Genomic DNA, 23,988 nt, shown 5'->3' on the forward strand with positions numbered 1-23,988 from the left:
CAGGGTGTGTATCATCAGTATATCGAGGATGCCTCATCCTAAATTACTATATGACTTCTCCCAGCGGACATAAATTGTAGACATTAAATAGGAGAGGCTATAAGACAATGAGCTATGCCACATCCATACAGAATCATTCCTGCAATCACTGAGTTGCCATGGGCATTTCTTTTGCTTGGTAACACATGGAGACTCTACTCATGCTGTGACAGATGTGGTAAAAGGGGAGGAACAGTGCCAAATTTTCAAAGATGATAATAGCATGTTTTGAACTTTGCGCACCTGATATCCTTTTTAAGGAATTGTGTAGAGTTTCTAATACTCTTCACCTAAAACTAAAATAGATTCCATGTACTGAAAGCAATTTGTTGAGATGTTGTTAAATTATTCAGAATGGTTAAATAACAGAATGTAAGAAATGTTAGTACAGTGATCCCTCTATTATCGCGAGGGTTCCGTTCCAAGACCCCTTGCGATAATCGATTTTTCGGGATGTAGGGTTGCGGAAGTAAAAACACCATCTGCGCATGCATGCCCTTTTTTCTATGGCCGCGCATGCGTAGATGGTGGAGTTTGCGTTCCCCGCCGCCCACGCAAAGGGGAAACCCGATTCAGCTCCTCGCTGCTGCTGCGCTACTGAGCAGATCAGCTGCTGGGCAGCCAAAGGAACCTTCCCTGGGTCTTCCCCCTCTTGCTGGCAGGCAGGCGAGCGGCGGGCATCAGCGAGGATCCGGGGTTTCCCCTTTGCGTGGGCGGCCGGGAAGACCCAGGGAAGGTTCCTTCGGCCGCCCAGCAGCTGATCTGCTCGGTAGCGCAGCAGCAGCGAGGAGCCGAATCGGGATTTCCCCGCACGCAAAGGGGAAATCCCGATTCGGCTCCTCGCTGCTGCTGCGCTACCGAGCAGATCAGCTGCTGGGCGGCCGAAGGAACCTTCCCTGGGTCTTCCCGGCCGCCCACGCAAAGGGGAAACCCCGGCTCCTCGCTGATGCCCCCGCCCGCCGCCCGCCAGCAAGAGGGGGAGAGATAGAGAAAGAGAGAGAAGGAAAGAAAGAGATGAGAGAGGGAGGAAGAGAGTGTGAGAGAGGAAGAAGCAAGATAGAGAAAGAAAGATGAGAAAGGAAGGAAGAGAGTGACGTCATCGGGTGGAAAAATCGTGATATAGCGTTTAGCGAAGCTCGAGATCGCGAAACTCGAGGGATCACTGTAATTAACATGTGAATTGCCTCCTTTTAGGAAATGATCCAGTTAGAGGATATTCCAAATCTTGCCAGTCTGGTCTCTAGTTTTGACCAACAGCAGCTAGCAAACTTCTGCAGGATCCTTGCTGTTACAATTTCAGAGCTGGACACTGGCAGTGACGATAAACACACATTACTTGCTAAAAATGCTCAACAGAAAAAAAATTTGGGTCCTTCTCGAGCAGAAATAAATCAAGGTAAAATGTTTCCTTTCATTGTTAAATATTCCAAACAAGAACACTCAGGAAAATAGAAAAACTGGAAAAAGTGTTGTGCTTTCCCCCCCCAAATTTGCAAATGTGCATTTGCAAAGATAAGTAATCTGTAAGGAGTCAGCAGGCACAACTCAACCACTTTTGGAGAATTGTAGGAGGTCATGTGATGACTCAGTTAAAGTGTGTGGCTGCTTTTTATTTTTAAGAATAGGAGTGGGAGGGAGAAGCTTCTGGAAGGCAGCTATTTCCATTTCTGTCTTAATTCTATACTTTCATTTCCCCCAGCTCAAAATAGTGCTGTTGAAATTCAGTGGCAGAATCATCCAATTTTGCTGGTGCTATTTTGGAGAGGGCCACAAATGGATGCGGAATATTTTGCCAATTAGGTGCCTCCTGCTATCGATCTAAGCATTATTACTAAATTGGAAATTGAAAAGGGGAAAAAAACCACCTTGTTTTTCTACCAGATTTCATTTGATATCACACTAATGAAATCTGGTAGAAAAACAAGGTGGGTTTTTTTTCTTTTCAAAAGCAACGTGAGAAAATATTATTTCACTGAAAGAGTAGTAGATCCTTGGAACAAACTTCCAGCAGACGTGGTTGGTAAATCCACAGTAACTGAATTTAAACATGCCTGGGATAAACATATATCCATTGTAAGATAAAATACAGGAAATAGTATAAGGGCAGACTAGATGGACCATGAGGTCTTTTTCTGCCGTCAGTCTTCTATGTTTCTATGTTTCTAATTTCCCATTTAGTAATAATGCTTAGATCGATAGCAGGAGGCACCTAATTGGCAAAATATTCCGCATCCATTTGTGGCCCTCTCCAAAATAGCACCAGCAAAATTGGATGATTCTGCCGTCAAATATCAGAGTGCTAGGGGGCCCACAAATGTGGCTCAAGGTGGGACATATCAGGAGCATTTGGCAAGAAGGGGGATGAAAATGATCTCCTTAGGGCAATTGAACAGCAAACTTTTTGTTTTAATTCTGCCTGAAGTTTTCACTTTTTTGCTTGTCTAATAAAATAAATGTCCTGACTATTCAAATTCTCTAATGTTCTTTTATTTAGGTTGGGAATATTAAAATAAGTTAGCTAAAATAATTCATAGTTTTCAGCAATATAATATTTAATGTGGTTCTCTTTGCCTCTTGCCCTAGCCACCCTTCTCAATATACCAGGTTTCATTGAACGACTGTGTAAACTAGCAACCCGAAAAGTATCAGAAACAACGGGAACTTCCAGTTTTCTTCAAGAGCTTGAGGAGTGGTACACTTGGCTAGACAACGCACTAGTTCTTGATGCACTCATGCGTGTGGCAGATGAAGAAACAGAGCAAAGCAGCACAGGTATTCAGCCACACGCTAAAACAGACATTTCTTAACATGCAGTACTTTTGAAGGGTCTACCCTGAAATTAATACCTCTAGCCCAGGTGTCAGCAACCCACGGCTCCGGAGCCATTTGTGGCTCTTTGGGCCCTCTGCTGCGGTTCCCTGTCCCAGCACTGGCTTACCTGTCCCCCCTCCCCATCACTCTTTACCTGGCATGGGATGGAGAAAAGGCTGTGGCTGATTCTCTGGTGCCTCACTCTTTCTGGAGCTTCTTTCTGCCCTTGTTGGTGCTGGCCGTGCTTTGGTTGCTTGGGGAGAGTACAGCCTGCTCTCTGATTGTCCAACCCAGCCACAACCGACTCCAACCTCACTAACATGAGGGCTGGTGGAGTGGGAATGGGATCTGGGAGGAAAGGACAATGGAAAGGAGGATGTGCCCGCAGCACCCAGTCAAAGCTTTAAGAAGCTCAGGGCAGCAGGAAAAGATCTGGCCCCGCCAAACCTCACAAATTGGAAAGCTGAGGTTGGGCCAAGCTGGCGAGCTCTCCTTGGGGCTCTTCGCTACTCTTTTTCTTTCTTCTTTGTGGAAATCCGGGCTGACTGAGGAACGAAATGCAGTGGAGACTTCCCTTTGGGTAACCCTTCTCCTCTTGTGCCCCTTTGGGCTGGGATGGTGTGTATAAGTGGGAAGGCCCTCAGGCAAACAGCCAAAGGGCATCAAAGGCATGGCTGGAGTGGGCGGCCGCTCGCTTGAGGAGGGGCTCCCCAAATGTGTGCACCCTCCCAGCCTTGCCTCAGCCAGCCAGGGGGTTGCGAGAGGAGAAGGAGGGGGGAGGGTTGCCCCAATGGAAGCCTCCGTCATGGTTTGCGCTAATTTCTCAGCCTGCCCAGATTTTAGAAAAGGAGTAGCGAAGAGCCCTAAGGAGAGCTCGCTGGGCTTTCCGGGAGAGTGAGAAGAGACATAGACATAGATACAGAGAGAAAGATACAGAGATACACACACACACACACACACACACATAGACAGGGAGAGAGAGTGGGGGAGAGATACAGAGAGAGAGACATAAAGAGAGGAGGAGATGGGGGAGAGAGCAATATAGAGTGGGGAGGAAGAAATACAGACGGAGAGACGGAGAGATACAGAGAGATATAGACTGAGGGAGACAGACAAACAAGGGGGAGGGAGATGGGGGGAGATAGGGGAGGGAAAGAAACAGATACAGAGGGAGGGGGAGAGGAGAGAGGAAGAGACAAGGGAAGGAGATAGGGAGAGGAGAGGAGAGATACAGACAGAGAGGGAGAGAAAGAGAGACATAGATACGGGAGTAGGGGAGAGAAGAGTTTTGTGGGGTCCGGTTCTCTGCCCTAATGGCCAGCGTGTCTAGGGGTCATGTGACTGAGTGGAAATGAGTGATGTCGAGTTGCCCAAGTCCACACAAGTTTTGTGACTCTTTGTTGCTGTTGTTGTTTTCCCTCTGGGAAACGGGTCCAAATGGATCTTTGAACCTGGATCTCCCCAGTCTTAATCCAACATCATAAATAGTAAAGCACACAGCTACCCTTTAGAACAGGGGTCTCCAACCTCGGCAATTTTAAGACTTGTGGACTTCAACTCCCAGAGTGAGTTGAGTGTTTAAAGTTGCAGAACCCTGCTGTCTTGAAGTTGCCAAAGTTGGAGACCCCTGCCTTAGAATAAGAGTCTTTCTCAAGCACTGCAGCCGGGAGAGAGTAGAACTATCACCAGTAAGGAAGCGCTTAAATCCCATCCAGAGAAAGAGAGCCATGATGGCAGTTGGACAGTTAATGAGGATGGGATCCAGGAGACTTCACAAAAGGAAGTCCGGACAAGGTGATGCAATGCTTATGAAGGCTTCTACAGTGAACATTTTTCTGCTTGTAGAATCTTCAGATGAAAGTGGATTTGCCAACCCATCAACAAGGAATCAGCTTCCTCAGTCCATGAAAATTATGCATGAAATTATGTATAAATTGGAAGTTTTGTATGTGCTTTGTGTGCTTTTAATGGGAAGACAAAGAAATCAGGTACCACTATTACAACCTTTTTTAGATATTCTCTCTAAATCTGTTCCTTGAAAACCTACTTTGGTTCTCAGGATGCTTGATATTTTTTGAAGTACCTATTTTTAAACCTGCACATTTTATACTCTGGAATAAAATAGAACGGCTCTGAGTCACTGTCAGTACATATGTCTTGCATAAGTACTAAGTAAAGAAGCTTTTGGGTAAAGTAAGAATATGCCTTTACTATTAAGAATTTACTCATTGAAAAAAAGCATAGATAACAGTTTATACCTCCTAAATCAGGCACCCGTATCTTATTTTATAGGAAAATACCAAATATATGCCTTAGTATTAAATATTCCTTTTACTAAGATGATACCAGATGCACTTAAGGACTTATAACAAATTTGTTTCTAATCAGTAGTGTCAGAAAGTTATTTATGAATCATTCATTCAATTTCTATAGCCGCCCATTTTAAAAAATGATTCTGGTGACTTCTAATTCAGAAATATATCTACTACAATTTTCAAAAAGAACATTTTAAAACAATCGAAACTGTCTAAAATAAATATACATAGCAGCTGAGATACATGACCAATTAACTGTAAAGCCAGGAAACAGGGTCTTTAGCACATTCAGGACCCCAGGCTTGGAAAGATGGTCAGCTTTTTAGAGTTCTACAAATGGCTAACAGGGTTGGGGGATAAATATTGTTTCCTTCCAATATTTTAAGTGATAGATAAGGTGTATTAACCGAATGTTTCTCTTCTTTAGGTTCATAAAATGATTGCTGAATTTAGACTGATCCCTGGCCTTAATAATTTATTTGATAAATTAATATGGCGGAAACATTCAGCATCAGCCCTTGTTCTGCCTGGGCATAATCAGAACTGTGACTGTAGCCCGGTGAGTATTGGTTTTATCCTGGTGAGAAACTTGCCATAAATAACATTAGCATATGACTGTCCTAGATGTAAGGCAGGTCAAAAAATATCAAGAAAACTGTAACTATATAAATACCATTTTTACGTTGAGTTCTGTCATGGTGATAAATAGCTACATCAGTATATTATTATTATTATTATTATTATTATTATTATTATTATTATTATTATTATTTCCTTGGTCACACTGAAATTGTTTGCTATTGCTTTCTAGAATGTTTTTGTGTCTTTTGTTTTATCTATCAGCTTAGCTCACATTCCTAGCATTCCATGGAAGCTTTTTTTCTAAGTACTAAACTTGATTTTGGAGCGTGTTTTCATGATTTAGGCATGAGCACAGGTAAATTGGTTATTTTTCTTATTACCACGCTAAGATTTTGTCTAGCTAGCAACATTTCTTTAGGAGTGTTAACCTATTTTAAATCCACCATTGTAGCAATTCTAAAATCTCTAGAATCCATTTTTAGGTCTGGAAGAATCCTGGCATATTTGAGATAAAAAGGCAGATTCCTTTGAAAATTGTATTTTTATTATTATTACTAATGGTAATGTAATAATGAATTCAGTCTCTTAATTCCTCTCCAAGTTGATCTCTTACGGGGCATGTATGCCATGTGTGGTCAAGATGCCCAGAGCTCTACAAATTGCAGGTTGGACCTGGTCCAGCAAACAGGTAATGGAAACTATGATTCAGAAAACCCTGATCAGGTGACTCTTAAGGTAGTAGATAGGGTTTTCTGAACCATAGTTTCCATTACCTATTTGTTGGACCAGATCCAATCTGGATAATAAAAGCCACCAGAAAAGTAACACCGTGTTGTGGTATGGTACATGTCACCCTGCTCTACAAATTGCACTGGCTGTCAATTAAATTGTTTCCAGGTGCAAGTGAGAGTGTTGGTTAGTTCTTAGAAAGTCATAAATAGTTACCATATCTGCAGGCCTTTTTTCTCCCACGCTGTCTGCCCAACTGACAGAAGTCAATAGAGTTGGTACACTCCTTTTGATTGCACCAACTTTTAAGATGGCGAACCTTTTTTCCCTTGGATGCCAAAAGAGAGTGCGAGCGCATTATTGTGTATGCGTGAGTGCCCATACCCATAATTCAATGCCTGGGGAGGGCAAAAACAGCTTTCCCCAACCCCTGGGGGCCCTTTGGAGGCTGGAAACGGCCTGTTTCCCAACTTCTGGTGGGCCCAGTAGGCTTGTGTTTCGCACTCCCGAGGCTCCAAAAGTTTTCCTGGAGCTGGGGGAAGGTAATAACGCCCTCTCCATCCCCTTGGAGGCTCCCTGGAAGCCACAAACGCCCTCCTGGAGCCTCTGTGCAAGCCAAAATCATTGGAGCTGAGCTAGGGCAACGGCTCACGTGCCAGCAGATACGGCTCCACATGCCACTGTGGCACCTGTGCAATAGGTTTGCCATCACTGACCTAGGAAGTACATGTTTTCTGTCCCCTGTTCTCTGGAATGAAGCTCTACCCAATGGCTTCCCCACAGTGACAGAAGGCTTTAAAGACTTAGCTGTTCTTCTTGGCAAACTCGATCGCGTCGCATGACATATCGTGACTTTTTTGGCCTTTGCAGAACTACAGTGGTTGTGGCCTGCATGTGACACATCCAGCCTGTGAGCCAAAAGTTTGACAGGCCTGTTCTAAACCCTGGGCTAGGATAGCTGGAGCTTTTGGTGAATTCACTTGTAGAATACATTTATGTATTTTTATGTATTTTTAGCTGGTTTCTCTTCAATTTTACTTGTGCTTTATTTAATTTGGTTCTCCCTACCTTATTCATATTGTATTGTATTTAATTCTGTCAGTGTTGGGCAGTGCCTAAATTGCTGATGATTGCAGTTCATTAATTTTATTTATAAAAGTAATTCTTCCTTCTGCAGGATATTACCTTGAAAATCCAGTTTTTGAGACTACTTCAGAGTTTTAGTGATCATCATGAGTGAGTATATGTTTGTCATCCTTGTTTCAGTTTCTCTGCACATGTAGCTTAACAGTGAACATTTTAACTTTTAATCCAGTCAGAAACTCCTCAAAAATAACAACATAGCCAATCATTAACTACCTTTGCTCAATATTTATATGTGTCACATATTTAAAACTTACATTGAAGAAGGGGAAGGGGAAAGAGCAAATAAGAATCTGGAAAGGTGTTTGATGGGAGAGGTAAAAAAGAAAGTACAGTGGTACCTCTACCTAAGAATGCCTCTACTTAAGAACTTTTCTAGATAAGAACCGGGTGTTGAAATTTTTTTTGCCTCTTCTCAAGAACCATTTTCTACTTAAGAACCTGAGCCCGGAAAAATTTCCCAGGAAATTTGAGAGCGCACAAAGGCCCGGCCAGTTTCCCCCTTTAATCCCAGCCATCTTGGGCTTTTCTGGGCTGCCAGAGGAGCCTTTCGGTGGCGCTTAAGGAGGCTTTGGCAGCCCAGAGCGAACAGAACGTTTTCCTTTCTCTGCGTGCTTGGAGAAGGAATGAACCGCTGTGGTGACTCCCTCACACTGCCTCCCATACACCCAGCATGAGGTAGCCTCCCAGAGCGTCTGGACGTGGAAAGGCAGTTGATCCCAGCCGGATCAACTCGGCTTCAGTCAAACTGAGGAGTCACCACAGTGAAGGAAAGGCGCCAGCTACAAAGCAAGCGAGCAAGAGGAGAGGGGAGCCCTTCAGCATGGGAAGGAAGAGGAAGCAGATAGCAGCAGCAGCCACCTTTCGGTTCAAGGAGCAGGAGGTTCCCCCGCTGGGTTTCTCTCTCTGGCCCCGGGTGTATGGGAGGCATGTGCTCCTCCTCTCCACCTCAGAGTCCCTCTTTTTTTTTTAAGCCTTAAAGTTTTCGATTTTTTTGATTCACCTCACCTTCTTTCTTTGGCAACAACTGTCCTCCTCCTCTTCTTCCTCCTCCTCCCACCCAAATTCCGAGCTTTTATTTCTTTCCTAATGGGTTTGCACACATTATTTGCTTTGACATTGATTCCTATGGGAAAAATTGCTTCTACTTACAAACCTTTCTACTTAAGAACCTAGTCACAGAACAAATTAAGTTCTTAAGTAGAGGTACCACTGTACTTTGGTTGGAGGTTTTGCATAAGAACCCAGTTTAAGTGAATCAATGACTGAGCTCTAAGCAGTTAGGAAAATAAAGGAAGCATGGTTTTTCTACCCAGGAAGACAAAATTGTAGCTATTGCATTTGCAATCTTTTGTCTTTATCAGAAGAGACTTAAGGAGCTTCAGCATTACAGTTTATTGACATTCTGGGAAACTATTCAGAGTTTCCGCATCTCTACTTCGCGGAAATTCAACTTTCGCAGGCGGTCTTGGAACTCATCCCCCGCAAAAATCGAGGGAACTCTGTATATAGTTGCTTCCTCCCATATTTGGGAATACAAGGGTAATTTTATTTATGTACATACATATACACGCTGCTCAAAAAAAAATAAAGGGAGCACTTAAACAACAAAATATAACTCCAAGTAAATCAAACTTCTGTGAAATCAAACTGTCCACGTAGGAAGCAACACTGATTGACAATCAATTTTACATGCTGTCATGCACATCCAACTTTGTACAGAACAAAGTATTCAATGAGAATATTTCATTTATTCAGATCTAGGATGTGTTATTTGAGTGTTTCCTTTATTTTTTTGAGCAGTGTATATTCAACAGAACATACACACACACCTTATACATACATACATACATGCATGCATACATGGAAGCACGAAATATCAATAGATTCTTGTCTGTCTTTTTCATATATAGATACATAGAATGAGACTACTAATTTCATTCCCTGAACTTCATTGTCCCAAACCATGAATAGGCTATGAGGTTACTCAATATATTTGCCAATGTTTACCCCCTAATATTGTTTTATAAACTGACCGTGTCTTGGCATTATTGCACACAATGTCAATTTTGGAAAATTTTAGAAATAGAAAATAAATAATGCATTACATAGGAGATATTCATTCATCTGTTCTAATGTTCATATTAGGAACAAGTATCTACTTTTGAACAGCCAAGAACTTAATGAATTAAGCGCAATTTCTCAAAAAGCCAACATCCCTGAGGTTGAAGCTGTTGTCAACACAGACAGGTACAGAACTGTAGGGGTTTTTTTGCATTATTTGTTTCCTGGAGTAATCTTTGTATAATAGGTCCATTTTACTTTGTCTTTTTGTGAATACTCAGTGGTCAGTCTAGTACTCATTGCAGCTTAAATATAAATCTATGCCACTTTGATTGCAGAGAGGACTTGATTTTTTAAAATTCAGATAAAAAAGATGTTGTAGATGGTATTATATTCGCTGGAAATTTCTGCACAGTCCAAATGAGACAGCTACATAGGTGAAATCTGACCTGCGGAGCTTGACTTTCTCCCCTGCACTGTTCGGAGAGTCCAATGTGGGTTGTTCTTCAGCCTCATTGGCAGGGACTGAGTTAAAAATTAACATAATTATGTCCCGCCCCCCTCTACCTCCTCAGGTTCAGTCTTAAAAACTCAGTCATAGTGTAGGGACTATGAGTTTTCTTCTCACAGTATGTGAGATTTATAGGATGCTTACTAACAATAATTTTTTCTCCTTTTTTTCCCTTTCTCTATAGGAGGAAGACCTGGATCTCGAGAACCACTGCCCTCCGGGGTATTGTTCTCCGTCTCTTCAATCCCTGAGAGGCCACTGCTCTCCGGAGTATTGCCTTGCTGAAAGGGATCGCTGGATTGGGGTCCCTGACGCCCGCGATCAGACACCCCCCCCAACCACTCTTCCAGCGCAACGAGTCTCCGAGTATTGGTTCTTACCGATCAGAGGAGCAATCAGTACACAGAATTTCCCCATGGGGGGAAATCAGCTGTAAGGCGATCCCAGCAGCTCCCAGACAGCGTTCCTGCCGATCGGCAATGGAAAAAGAAAAAAAGATCAGCTGTTCGGAGGCCCTTTGCAGCCACCTTGTTCCCGATCGCTCAGAGGAGCAGCGATCGAAGGAATTGAAGGGGGGGGGTGCAGAAGGTGATTGCCGAGCTGCCCGAAGTTGCGCCCGCCATTTTGGCGCAGGGCCAAAGCCTCTGAGTCCCCCTCCAGCCGTTTCAAAAGCAGAGCTTTTCCCGCCTGACGTCACGGCCGCCATCTTGTTTGCTAAGGGGTCAGAGTGACTAGGCTCTTTTCAGCCTATCCCAGGGCCGCCATCTTGCTTCAGGGCGTTGCCAGGACAACGAAGCTATTATGGGCTTCTACCTAGTATCCAGCCAATCACGAGCAGGAAAAACAGATGACATGTTATTTAGGGGACACCAGCTTCCCTAGTCCACCATTTTACTTGCTTTTAAGCAGTAACCTCGTGTTTTTGGCTCGGTGTTGTTACAAACATGTCTCAATCCAGTCCCAGCGCTCCTGTGCCCTCCTCCTCCAAGAATAAAAGTAAGGACAAGGGGCCCAGCTCAAAATCTAAGGGGAAAAGCTCTCAGTCCTCCAATGCACTAAAGGAGGCTGAGAAGAAAATAAAGGCCCTCGAGGCCCAGCTGGACAAAGCAAAACCGAGACAAGGGCCTAGCCCCTCAGCCATGGTTATTCCACCCGTTTATCAAAGCCCGCTGGGTCCTCCTCCCCTGTCATCGGCCACCTTCGAGGGGCCTCCCTTTCAAAGCGCTGGGGGTCTTTCACCAGACCGCCCATTAAGTGCCCCCCCACCATCTGAGGGATTTCAGAGATCAGAATGGAGCAGGCCTGCCTCTCAACCTCCAGCAGCTACAGCCACATTCACGCCCACAGCAGCAGGGCTCAGGGGCTCTACAGATAACTGGCAAGCCATGTCTCCCTCGGTACAAGACATGATTGTTTCAGCTTATGCACAGGGCATAGCAATTGGGGCCCAACAACAACATCAATCCCCACTGCCACCTCGCCCCAGCAGGCAGGATATCTGGTCAGCTCCTGCACCTGCACCTTCCCTGCATGACTCTTTTCAGGAGGAGCAAGAGTTCAGAGAGGCCTTTTCAGACCCAGAGAATGAGCTGTCGGGGGATGAAGCCACCTTACCAGAACAGCCTGTATTAGCAGGCTTATTCAAGGCACCCCTTTTCAGGGTTCTCCTAAACAAGGCCAGAACCACACTAACTTTGACCAGTGCCCAAAAGACGGCTGACCAGGATGTGGGCACATTACCCGCTTCCAGACTCATTAATGAGCCTCAAAGGGACTCAGAAACTATCCCTGCAGTGCCCATATTTGCAGAAAACATAAAGAGGCCCTGGCAGCAACCAGCAGCAGCTCTGGGTCCCTCAGCTCTGGACAAGAAGCTTTACTCCTTCGATCCAGAAATAGAGGATTTGCTCCAATACCCGGCTGTGGATACCCCGGTTACCTCACTAATTTCCAATGCCCTGGTTCCATCGGAGATGGCGGATGGTTTGCGGCCCGATGATAGGAAGGCCGAGAACCTGATCCGGAGAATGCACCAGCTATGTGCCTGGTCCTTGAGAGCTGCTATGGCAGCCTCCTTCAACCGGGCCTCAATTTATTTATTTATTTATTTTATTACTTAGATTTGTATGCCGCCCCTCTCCGAAGACTCGGGGCGGCTCACAACATGTAAAAACAAATCATAAGCAATCAGACAGATTTAAAATATTTAAATATTTAAAAAACCCATATACTAACAGTCATACACACAGACATACCATGCATAAATTAAACGTGCCCAGGGGGAGATGTTTCAGTTCCCCCATGCCTGACGGCAAAGGTGGGTTTTAAGGAGTTTACGGAAGGCAGGAAGAGTAGGGGCAGTTCTAATCTCCGGGGGGAGTTGGTTCCAGAGGGCCGGGGCCGCCACAGAGAAGGCTCTTCCCCTGGGGCCCGCCAACCGACATTGTTTAGTTGACGGGACCCGGAGAAGGCCCACTCTGTGGGACCTAATCGGTCGCTGGGATTCGTGCGGCAGGAGGCGGTCTCGGAGATATTCTGGTCCAATGCCATGAAGGGCTTTATTTTTTTTTTATTTTTTTTTTTTTTCAATTTTTTTATTATTTTTCATAAAAAGACAAACAGATACAAACAAACAATAAACATAAAGTGGGGGTGTATTTCCCCCGCTTCTTATGAAAGTATAAATTCAAATATAGAAAAAGAATACATATGTATTAACTATTATAAAAAAAAGAAAAAATTAATAAATTTGAATTGAAGTTTACAAATCTTAATGTGGGTATTAAGGTTAGTATAACATAGTTACCAAAAAGGAAAGATACCTTTAATATAATCCTAATTACTATAATAAAATAGTATTAAACCTTCAATCTAGACAGTAAGACTAAATTCAACTATTATACTTCAAAAATCTTAATATATTGCTTATACTTATACATACATAGCTATATCATAATCATCAAAAAATCCTTTTAAACTAATATTACTATTATTATCATCTAGATAAAAACTAATACAAAATAAAGAAAAAGAAAAAACAACCACTAACAATATATCTTATTTTTTCTTATCTATCCATTTGTAAACGTTGTTCCATGTTTCGTAAAATTTAGTATCCTCTTGATCGTTTAATCTTCTTGTCATCATATCCATTTCAGCGCAATCTAATATCTTAGCTATAACCTCTTCTTCCTTGGGGATTTCCTCCCCTTTCCAGTTTTGCACATATATTATTCTAGCCGCAGTTAATATATGTATGATTAAATAAAAAATTTCTTTCTTATAAATCTGGGTTGTGACACCTAATAAATAAAATTCCGGGGTATTATCTATATCTTGTTTTATTATTTCTTTTAATATTTTTTCAATCATCTTCCAATATATTTTTGCTTTGCTGCATGTCCACCATTGATGATAGTAAGTTCCTATATCCTTCTTACATTTCCAACATATTGGGGATGTTTTGGGAAACATTTTTGCTATCCTATTTGGTGGGAGATGCCATCTATAGAACATTTTGATTTGGTTTTCTTTTAAAGAAACTGATTTAGTCATTTTCCAATTATTAATCCACACTTTCTCCCATGTGTCTATATCTATTTCCTTGCCAATATTTCTACACCATCTTATCATAGTATCTTTTAAAGACAATTCTATATTTTTATGAGCAATAAGTAGTTTATATATTTTCCCTATCATTTTTGTAGGGTTAGTGGTTATTAAGGTAGTTAAAGAATTCTTACTTTTATTAAAAATGTAAAGAGTTTTATCCTTCTGATATCTAGATCGGATCTGGGCATAGTGCCACCAATCTATTATTATCCCTTCTTCTTGTAGTTCAATTCTAGATTTAAGCTTCATCTGATCATTTAATAGTTCTTTATATCTATGAGTCATTTTCTTGTCCTTTATAGACTTTGGATGCGTTATTGCTTCTAAGGGAGCTAACCAATCTGGGATGCTTAAGAAATGATTCTTCTTTATATCTTTCCATACTTCTAGTAAGTATTTCCTTAATGTATGCCTTTTAAAATATGAATGGTTTTTGTCCTTATCATACCATAAAAATGCGTGCCATCCAAGCATTAAATCATGTCCTTCTAATTCAAGTGTTCTTTTATTATCTAAAATTATCCAATCTCTAAGCCATGTTAGTGCAGCGGCCTGATAGTATAATTTCCAATTTGGAAGGCCAAATCCTCCTCTTTCTTTGATATCTTCTAAACAATTCATTTTTATCCTTGCTTTTTTACCTTGCCATATAAATTTTTTAACTAAGTTTGTTAAAGTTCTTAAAAAGATACCCCCTGGGTTTATTGGTATTGTCTGAAAAAGAAATAAGACCTTGGGTAAAATGTTCATCTTAATTGTTGCAATTCTTCCTAAGAAAGATATTTTCAAATTGTTCCAGGTTACTAAGTCTTTTTTAATTTCTGCTAACAATTTCATATAATTATCATTTTTTAATGTTATTGTTTTCGCTGTTAAATTTATTCCTAAATATTTTACCTTTTTTACAGTCTTTATTCCAGAAATAGTTTCTAATTTAGTTTCTAGTGTTTTGTTCATGTTTTTAGTCAAGTAATGTGTTTTGTTTTTGTTTATCTTTAAACCTGCTACATTTCCATATTGTTCAATGGTTTGTAATAAAGTAGGAACTGTTATGGTCGGTTCTTCAATTATAAACATTAGATCATCTGCAAAGGCCTGGAGTTTATAGATTTCATCTCCTACGGTTAAACCTTTTATTCTGGGGTCCGCTCTTATTTTAATTAATAAGGTTTCAAGGGTCATAATAAATAACAATGGTGATATAGGACATCCTTGGCGAACTCCCTTATTTATATCAAGTATTGGTAATTGACTGTTATTCAATATTATATTCGTTGTCTGTTTTGAATATATAGTATCTATTAGATTAACAAATTTTGGGCCAAATCTCATTTTATTTAATTGCATTTTTATAAATATCCAATTAACGTTGTCGAAGGCTTTTTGAGCATCCAAAAACATTAAAGATGCCATCTTATCTGAGTGTTGTTCATAGTACTCTAGTATATTTATTACAGTTCTAATATTATTTTTAATTTGTCTCCCTGGAAGAAACCCATTTTGGTCTTGGTGTATTATTCCATTTATAACTCCTTTAAGTCTTTCTGCATAAATGGCAATAAAGATCTTATAGTCTACATTTAATAGTGATATAGGCCTATAATTTTTGATTTTTTCTGGTTCTGTACCCTGTTTATGTATTAAAGTTGTCAGTGATTCTGACCAAGATTTGGGAATTTTTCCGTCAAGTCTACAGGAATTAAAAGTTTCTAACATATGGTTTCTTATTGTTTCATTATCTATCTTATACCATTCTGCAGGTATGGCATCTGGGCCTGTGGCCTTGTTGCTTTTCTGTTTTTTAATTGTTATTAGGAGTTCCTCCATTGTTATTGGTCCGTCCATGGTAGCCTGTTGATCTTCTGTTATTTGTGGTAAATTTGAAGCCTCTAAGTAGTTAAAAACTTCATCTTCAATGACATGATCTTTAGCATATAATTCCTTATAGAAATTATACACAATGTCTGCCTTACCTTCTGTATCGTATTTTATTTTACCATCTTTATCTTCTAATTTTTGGATTAATTTTGATTGACTTTGTTTTCTAAGTTTATACGCTAGCCATCTGCCAGGTTTATTTGCATATTCAAAGTATTGTTGCTTTGCTCTTTTAATCTTTTCAGTTAATTGGTTTTGTTCTATAACTCTAATTTTATGTTTAATTACGTTTATTTCTGTCTTTAGATCTCTATTCTTAGTATGTTGCTGCGATAAGGATTCTAATTGTTTTAGTTCGTTTGTTAATTGTAAATACTTTAATTTCTTTTCCTTATTGTATTTTGCTGTATAAGATATTGTTAAACCTCTTATGTACGCTTTAACTGTATCCCATAAGTTCTGTGGAGTAGTGTCTGATGTTTTATTAATTTCAAAAAATATTTTTAATTCCTTTTCAATCCAATCCTTATATTTCTTGTCGTTTAATATATGCCTGTTCATCCGCCAATTGTTCTGTTTATTATTCATCGTCATATAGACCACTATTGGATTGTGATCGGCCCATGTATTAACGTCTATCTCAACTTCTCTTATTTGTTCTGCCACCGTTTTTGGTGCCCATAACATGTCAATTCTCGTCCAAATTTTGTGAGGATTGGAATAAAAGGTAAATTGCCTTTTGAGAGGGTGTCTTTCCCTCCAAATATCGCTTAATAATAGTTCCGCTTTCATTTTTTGAAAAGTACTGGGTAGCAAGTTTCTTCTTGTTTTTTTACCTTTTCCCCTTTTTTTATTACCTCCCCCTCCTGAGTGGTCTAATTGTCTATTCGCGATAGCATTAAAATCACCTATTATCAATAGATTATCAATAGCTAAATCTGTTATTATTTGGTGTAAATTTTTATAGAATGTCATTTGGTCTTCATTGGGGGCATAAATAGAAACAACCACTAGAGGTCTGGGTTCAATATCTACTTGTACAATCAATATCCTACCCTCTTTATCCTTATATATTTGTTTGGAATTTATAGAATTCTTGACATACATCACTACACCTCTTTTTTTTTGGTCTGCTAATGCAGCATACATTTTTCCAATTTTGGGATTCAACAGTAATTTTTGGTTATCTTTTTTAATATGAACTTCTTGTAGTATTGCAATCTGAACAGTTTGGTTTCTGATTTTGGAAAAAATTTGCTTCCTTTTTCTTGGTTAGTTAAGTCCATTAACATTTACGGAAAAGATTTTCAAGTCTTTATTCGTTGTCATTTAATAGGTTTTTTGGTTTCTCGCTGAGGTTGAACTCTTCTAGAACCTTGGTCCTGCTCTATTACTTGGGCAATTGCCCCCAGGTTTTCTTCTTGCTGAGTTAGTGATTTTTCCCCTGGTTGCTGTTGAGCTGGCTGTAGTTGGACCACTAATTGCTTACTTGCATGGTCGGAGTGGCCCAAACCACTCTGTTCAAGAAAGAACATAGCTTGATCTACGTTTTCCAGTTTGTACCTTGTAGAGCGCCATGTCAGAGAAAGTCCTTGTGGAATAAGCCAACGGTAAGTGATATTTTCTTTAATCAAGATTTTGGTTAAAAAGTGGTAATCTCTTCTGTTTTCTCTGACACTTCTTGGAACTTGTTTTAATATCTTTATTTCTACTCCATGTCGTTGAGGCGGGGAGTTTCTTGAATAATGAAGTATCTCATCTCGCAACGCCTTTCTTGTAAATTTAATATGTATCTCTCTTGGGAGGTTGTGTCGACGGATATAGCTATTCGAGATTCGGTATACTTCATCGATTTCTTTCTGTAAAGCCATGGGGTCCTCTTGAAGTATACCTCCAATGATTTCCGCCATAGTCGTTTTTAAGTCTTCATCTTTTTCCTCTTTTATATTCTGAAATCGAAGTCCGTACGAAGCTCGTTGCATCTCCAGCTGGATGATAGATTCATCATATCTTTTGTATCTTTCATCAGCTCTCCCTTCAAGATACTCCATTCTTTTCTCATTTTTGTCAGCTTGCTCTTCAACTTTTTTAACTCGGTCATCACTTTCTTGAAGAGTTTGTTGGATCTGCTTTATCTGATCTTTCATCTCGCCCATATCAGCTTTCATTTGAGCCATCTCCACTTTAAATTCTGCCAAGTCAGCTTTTATGGCTTCTCTTTGTTGTGTTGCCTCCTCCTTTATGGCTTCTCTTTGTTGTGTTGCCTCCTCCTTTATGGCCTCTCTTTGTTGTGTGGCATCTTCTTGTGATTTGACCATAAAGTCCTTCAAGGCATTCAAAGTCTCATGTATAGTTGCAAGATTGGACTGCATTGTTTTGTCTTTGTCTTTGTCTTTGGTAGACATAGTTAGCACTTGATGCGAAGGAGAAGAATGCGGTGACACTTGTGGAGATAGGGTAGTTGGTGTTGTTTGTTTCTTTGTTGTTTTAACAAGAGTTGAGGTGTGGGACATTATCAAATTAGAATCCACTATTTCAAATTTTAAGGTTAGTTTCAATTTTATATATAGTGAAAAGGAAAAGAAATTACTATAAATTCCAAATCTATTCAATATATTTTGTTTCCCTTATAATATGACTATACCAATTCAATAGCAATTCAATTAATAACAGAGTTCAAAAAAAGAAGAGAAAAAAAAAATATTATTGTTTAGTGCCACAGGGAAAAAAAAAACAAAAAACAAGTATTAGCCTTTTCAAGTAAAAGGAGGACAGAAAATAAAAGAAGAGAAGGAATATCAACTATATATAGAAGACAAAAGAAAGAAAAGAAAAAAAATTTTTTGGAGGAAAAGACTTTGGGAGGAGGGGAGAAAAGGGGAAAAAGTAAAGTAAAAAAAATTGTTCAAAAAGAAAAAGAAGGAGGGTGGTATTTTAGTTCAACTATTTAGAATAGAGCAGGAACCCAAGATTTATTAACAATGCATGTAGTTCAAACCAAACTTCTTCTAGTAATAGAAATGTAAGGAAGAAAGTCAAAGAAAAATCAGGGGAAAAAAAAACCAGATAGTTATTCAAAGACACAATAACAGTATTGTATACTTAAGTTCTTCTTATAGATCCTGTAATTTTGCTAGGAAGTAGAAATGAAAATCCAAATCTCAAAGGGTAAAGTTATATTTGATTTCAATTCAAAATTCAAGGAGTAAAGCAATTCCAAAGCTTGCTTGTGTTCAAGATGGAGTCAGTTTATTTTCCAAATTCAAGACAGGAACAAAGAACAAAGAAAGAGATCCCAAGATGGAGTCAAGTTAATTTTCGTGCAGCAGGCAGATGTTAAACCAAGGAGTTCTCAGCAAATAATCCAAAGGGTGTCAGCAAATAGTCCAAAAGGCTCAGCAAGTATTCCAAATAGGTTAATCCAACAATAAGTAATCCAAAAAAGAAGTGATTTCAATCTCTTCTAGATTCCATTTAATTCATGATTATTAAGTTATTCATGTTGTGAAAATAGGCAGCAAGAGAAAAAAAAAAGGCAGCAAGACTGTGTTCCTCCGCTTCAAAAATTAAGTCCAGAAGATTATGATTTTAAAAGTCTATCAAGAACAAATTCTGATCATCACTAGAAATTTCCTTTAGCAGTTAAAATTTCCTAAATAGTCATGTCAAATTTAAACTATTTTGTTAAAGCATAAAGTCAGAAAATTATTTTGTAGATTCCCAAGTTCACGTTCAAAATGGAAAAGTAAAAGTGAAGAGAAAAAAAAATTAGGTCCGGCTGTTATTTGCGGATGGGTTTAAACAAGAAAAAACTTTCACTTTCGCCCTGGGAAAAAAAAAACTTTCACTTAAAAGTTTTACGATCTTCTGACTTAAAGACGAAACACAATAGAGATTTTTACCTTAAGTCCTTTCTCTGCTATATTCTTTTTCTATGTAGATGTAGATATTTTTACTTTCGCTTCTTTGCTTTTATTCTTCCCGCTGAGTGAGGGGAGAAAGCGCTGGCCGGTCCTCTTAAGCAAAGAGGAGCGGTTCTCCCGTCTCCGAAGCTGCGGGGCGAACCGCTGCCTCTGGAGTCCTGGCGATGGGTCCTCGGGCAGAGGAGAGCCCCCTGTTCATGGATCGGGCCATCCGGGCCCGATCCGATCGCAAATGCGACCTTCGGAGGGGGTAGAAGAGATTCGCCTGGCAGAGCCCTGCCAGACACGTCTCGCCGCGATCTCCACCAAACCGGAAGCCGCCATGAAGGGCTTTAAAGGTCATAACCAACACTTTGAATTGTGACCGGAAATTGATCGGCAGCCAATGCAGACTGCGGAGTGATGGTGAAACATGGGCATACCTAGGTAGGCCCATGACTGCTCTCGCAGCTGCATTTTGCACGATCTGAAGTTTCCGAACACTTTTCAAAGGTAGCCCCATGTAGAGAGCATTACAGTAGTCGAACCTCCTTTGGCTTCGAGACATCCTCCCCAGGTTGGGCCCGGAGGACGCTCGCCTTCGCCAAGACATTAATAAATTGATCGCCTCCACGGAGTTCTCCGCCGATGCCACCTTGGCTGCTTCTAGGTTTTCATCCAGGGCGATGGCTACCAACCTTTCCACTCGACGCCTAATATGGCTCCGCTCTTGGCAAGCGGACGCCAAATCGAAATGGCGTCTTGCAACCGCGCCCTACCAAGGGACCACACTTTTTGGAGAATCACTAGATAAAGTCTTGATCGAGGATAAAGACAAGAAAAAGGTGCTGCCAAGGTCGGCGAGGAGGCAAGACAGGCAGGCGGCCCCATACCACAGAAGGCAGCCCTTTCGAGCGGACACGGCCGCGCCTGCGGCCTCAAACACTAGGCCATATGGACAGAGCTCCTACACGCAGCCATCCTTCAGGTCCGACAGAACAGGTTATGGAGACAGGAACCGACAGTTCCAACAGCCCCGCAGATCCTTTCGGGGCGGGAACAGAGGACGGTACCGAAAACAAAAATGACTTGCCCATCCAGGTACCCATCGGTGGACGCCTGCAGTCCTTCTCAGGCTCTTGGGCGGCTATTTCCACCGACATTTGGGCGCTAGATACTGTGAAGAATGGTCTGCGCATCAACTTCCTACAGACTCCTCCGGACAGATTCCTACAATGCCCGTCGCTATCTCAACCAAGATGTTCCCTGATTGCCAGGGAAGTACAACACCTGTTGGACATTGGGGCAATAGAACCGGTGCCAGTACATCAACAAGGACAGGGGTTCTACTCTATCGTGTTCTTGGTCCCCAAGAAGTCCGGCGGCTACCGCCTGATTCTCAACCTCAAGCAGCTGAACATCTATGTTCGCTACCAACGTTTCAAGATGCATTCCTTACAGTCAATCCTGGCATCCATCCGACACCACGACTGGATGACCTCCATCGACCTCAAAGAGGCGTACCTGCACGTACCAGTTCATCCACATCATCGACGTTTCCTCCGCTTTTGTATACAGGACCATCATTTCCAGTACAGGGCAATGCCCTTCGGACTTTCATCGGCCCCCAGAGCTTTCACCAAGCTTCTGGATGTACTGACAGCCGACCTGAGAACCAGATCCATTCGTCTCATGGCCTATCTGGACGACGTAATCATCTTGTCCAGCAACCCTCAACAGGCCAGACTAGATCTACAACGGACAATACGTTCTCTAGAGACCTGTGGTTTCACGATCAACTATGTGAAAAGCCACCTGAATCCAACCAAACAGCTCTTACATTTGGGAACTCTGATAGACTCTGCAGCCGGAATCGTTTACCTGTCATCAGAGAGGCAGCAGAGGGTGAGGACACTGATAGCTTCTATTCAGCACCGCACCAGGGTCCCCTTGGCCCTTCTATCCCAGCTGCTAGGAGTCTTCATCTCCTGCATCAGCATCGTACAATGAGCGCGGCTGCATGCCCGCCCGCTTCAATGGCTCCTCCTCCCCTTCCAAAGAGCACGCATGAGCCACTCCAAACACCAGGTACGTCTCACGTTACCCGTCCGTCACTCTCTGCCCTGGTGGACGTCCCAAGCGCTGACCAGAGGCTCTCCCTTCCTACACCATCGGGAGGTGACGATCACTACAGATGCGAGCCTCTCCGGCTGGGGAGCACATTGCGGCTCCAGAGTGGCCCAGGGTCTCTGGACAGCAGACGACCTGAGGGACCCCAATATCAACTTATTAGAACTAAGGGCAGTCTTCAAGGCACTCCACTCCTTCAAAGACCGGGTAGAGGGACAGCATGTCCTCGTCATGACGGACAACGTAGCAACAAGGGCCCATATAAATCATCAGGGAGGTACGAGGTCGGGCCGTTTGATGGAGGAGGCTCACTCCCTGATGTCTTGGGCGGAAACACACCTGGTCTCGATCCAAGCAGAACACGTCTCAGGATCAGACAACACCCAGGCGGATTGGTTGAGCCGCACAACCATCGACCCGGGGGAATGGTCATTGAACCTGGAGGTTTTCCAGGACATTATACACCGTTATGGGGAACCGGTAGTGGACCTGTTCGCGACCCACCTCAACAACCAAGTGGTCCGATTCTACTCCCGGTTCCCGTGCCCGGGAGCCGACCGTATCAATGCGCTCCTCTCCCCATGGCCAAGGGGTCTACTCTACGCCTTCCCTCCGACTTGCCTTCTACCCAGGGTAGTCTCCAAGATACTCTCGGAGCAGGCGGAGGTGATTCTCGTCGCCCCCTTTTGGCCCAGACGACCATGGTTCGCGGACTTGATGGACCTCTCAACCTCCCCGCCATGGAGGATCCCATACCACAGACTCTCCCTCACCCAGGGGTTGTTGGTGCACCCAGAGCCTCAGTGGTGGAGGCTTGCCGTGTGGAGATTGAGGGGGACCGCTTGAGGGCGGAATCCCTGTCGGAAAAGGTCATCCATACCATCCAATCGGCTCGACGCCCGTCAACGACTCGCATTTACCAAGCGACATGGGCAGCGTTTTGTAGATTCTGCAGAGCTCGAGAGATCCCCCCTCGCTCAGCCTCCATCTTACATCTATTAGACTTCCTACAGAAGGGGCTGGACGAAGGGCTGACCCCAAACACCCTTCGCAGGCAGGTGGCAGCTATCGCCACGGTCTTAAGACCAGACCCCCTTCAACCGATTTCCCATCATCCATGGGTTAAAGACTTTCTCCGAGGAGCCTCGAATCTTTCTCCTCCAGTTATCCATCACTTCCCATCCTGGGATTTGACTTTGGTCTTACAGGCCCTTACAGGACCTCCTTTTGAACCACTGAGAGAAATCACGCTTCGCCTTCTATCAATCAAAGTAGCGTTCTTAGTGGCCATCACATCTGCTCGCAGGGTGTCGGAACTCGCGGCATTGTCAGTCCGGCCGGACCTTTGCGTGTTCCACCCAGATCGGGTTACTCTTCGGTTAGATCCCAGCTTTCTGCCGAAGGTCAACACAAGATTTCATAGATCCCAGGACATAATATTACCGGACTTCTGTACCCACGGCTCACACCCGTCAGTCTTACGCTGGCACAAAGTGGACGTCCGTAGAGCTCTAAAGATTTACATTCGACGGACCAGCTCTTTCAGGAAATCAGAAGCATTATTCGTTTCCTTCTTCCCAGGATCCATGGGCAACAAGGTGTCCTCTAAAACTATCAGCCGATGGATCCGGTCCTGCATTATGGAGGCATACAGGACACGTGGGACACCTTTGCCAAGGACAATCACGGCTCACTCTACCAGAAGTGCAGCCACCACTGCCGCCTGGAACACACAGGCGTCAATCGATGACATCTGTCGGGCCGCAACCTGGGCGGCCCCCACGACTTTCATCAGACACTACCGTATAGACTCATTCGCTTCATCGGAAGCGGCATTCGGTCGCAGAGTGCTGCAACGGGTTTGTGTTCAGACACCCCTGGTCCAGCCTATCCCGCCCTAGTTGGTTTGCTTGGGTATATCCCACATTGGACTCTCCGAACAGTGCAGGGGAGAAGGACCGTTGAACTTACCTGAACGGTCTTCTCGCTGCACTGTGAGGAGAGTCCAAACCCTCCCGGCTTCTTGGCCCAGGGGTTCAGTTCGTTACCAGTTTAACTTCTTAGTTAATAAAATTGGTTTGTTTACACTATTCCTTCGTTTTTCTTGACTGAACCTGAGGAGGTAGAGGGGGGCGGGACATAATTATGTTAATTTTTAACTCAGTCCCTGCCAATGAGGCTGAAGAACAACCCACATTGGACTCTCCTCACAGTGCAGCGAGAAGACCGTTCAGGTAAGTTCAACGGTCCTTCTGGGCAATGTACTGTACGG

The 23,988-nt window shown here is 42.5% G+C and overlaps 1 protein-coding gene across 1 annotated transcript in view; it reads left to right on the forward strand.

Moving 5' to 3' along the window:
• TRPC4AP (transient receptor potential cation channel subfamily C member 4 associated protein) overlaps positions 1-23,988 on the forward strand; it is a 61,454-nt gene that overhangs the window by 22,464 nt on the left and 15,002 nt on the right. The window contains exons 7-12 of the mRNA XM_070744884.1: positions 1,234-1,435; positions 2,623-2,811; positions 4,696-4,838; positions 5,593-5,724; positions 7,654-7,712; positions 9,768-9,869. Of these exons, the coding sequence (XP_070600985.1) occupies positions 1,234-1,435; positions 2,623-2,811; positions 4,696-4,838; positions 5,593-5,724; positions 7,654-7,712; positions 9,768-9,869 (827 nt within the window). The remainder of the gene's footprint in view (positions 1-1,233; positions 1,436-2,622; positions 2,812-4,695; positions 4,839-5,592; positions 5,725-7,653; positions 7,713-9,767; positions 9,870-23,988) is intronic.

The sequence above is a fragment of the Erythrolamprus reginae genome, chromosome 3 (assembly GCF_031021105.1).
Source record: "Erythrolamprus reginae isolate rEryReg1 chromosome 3, rEryReg1.hap1, whole genome shotgun sequence".
Lineage (NCBI taxonomy): Eukaryota > Metazoa > Chordata > Lepidosauria > Squamata > Dipsadidae > Erythrolamprus > Erythrolamprus reginae.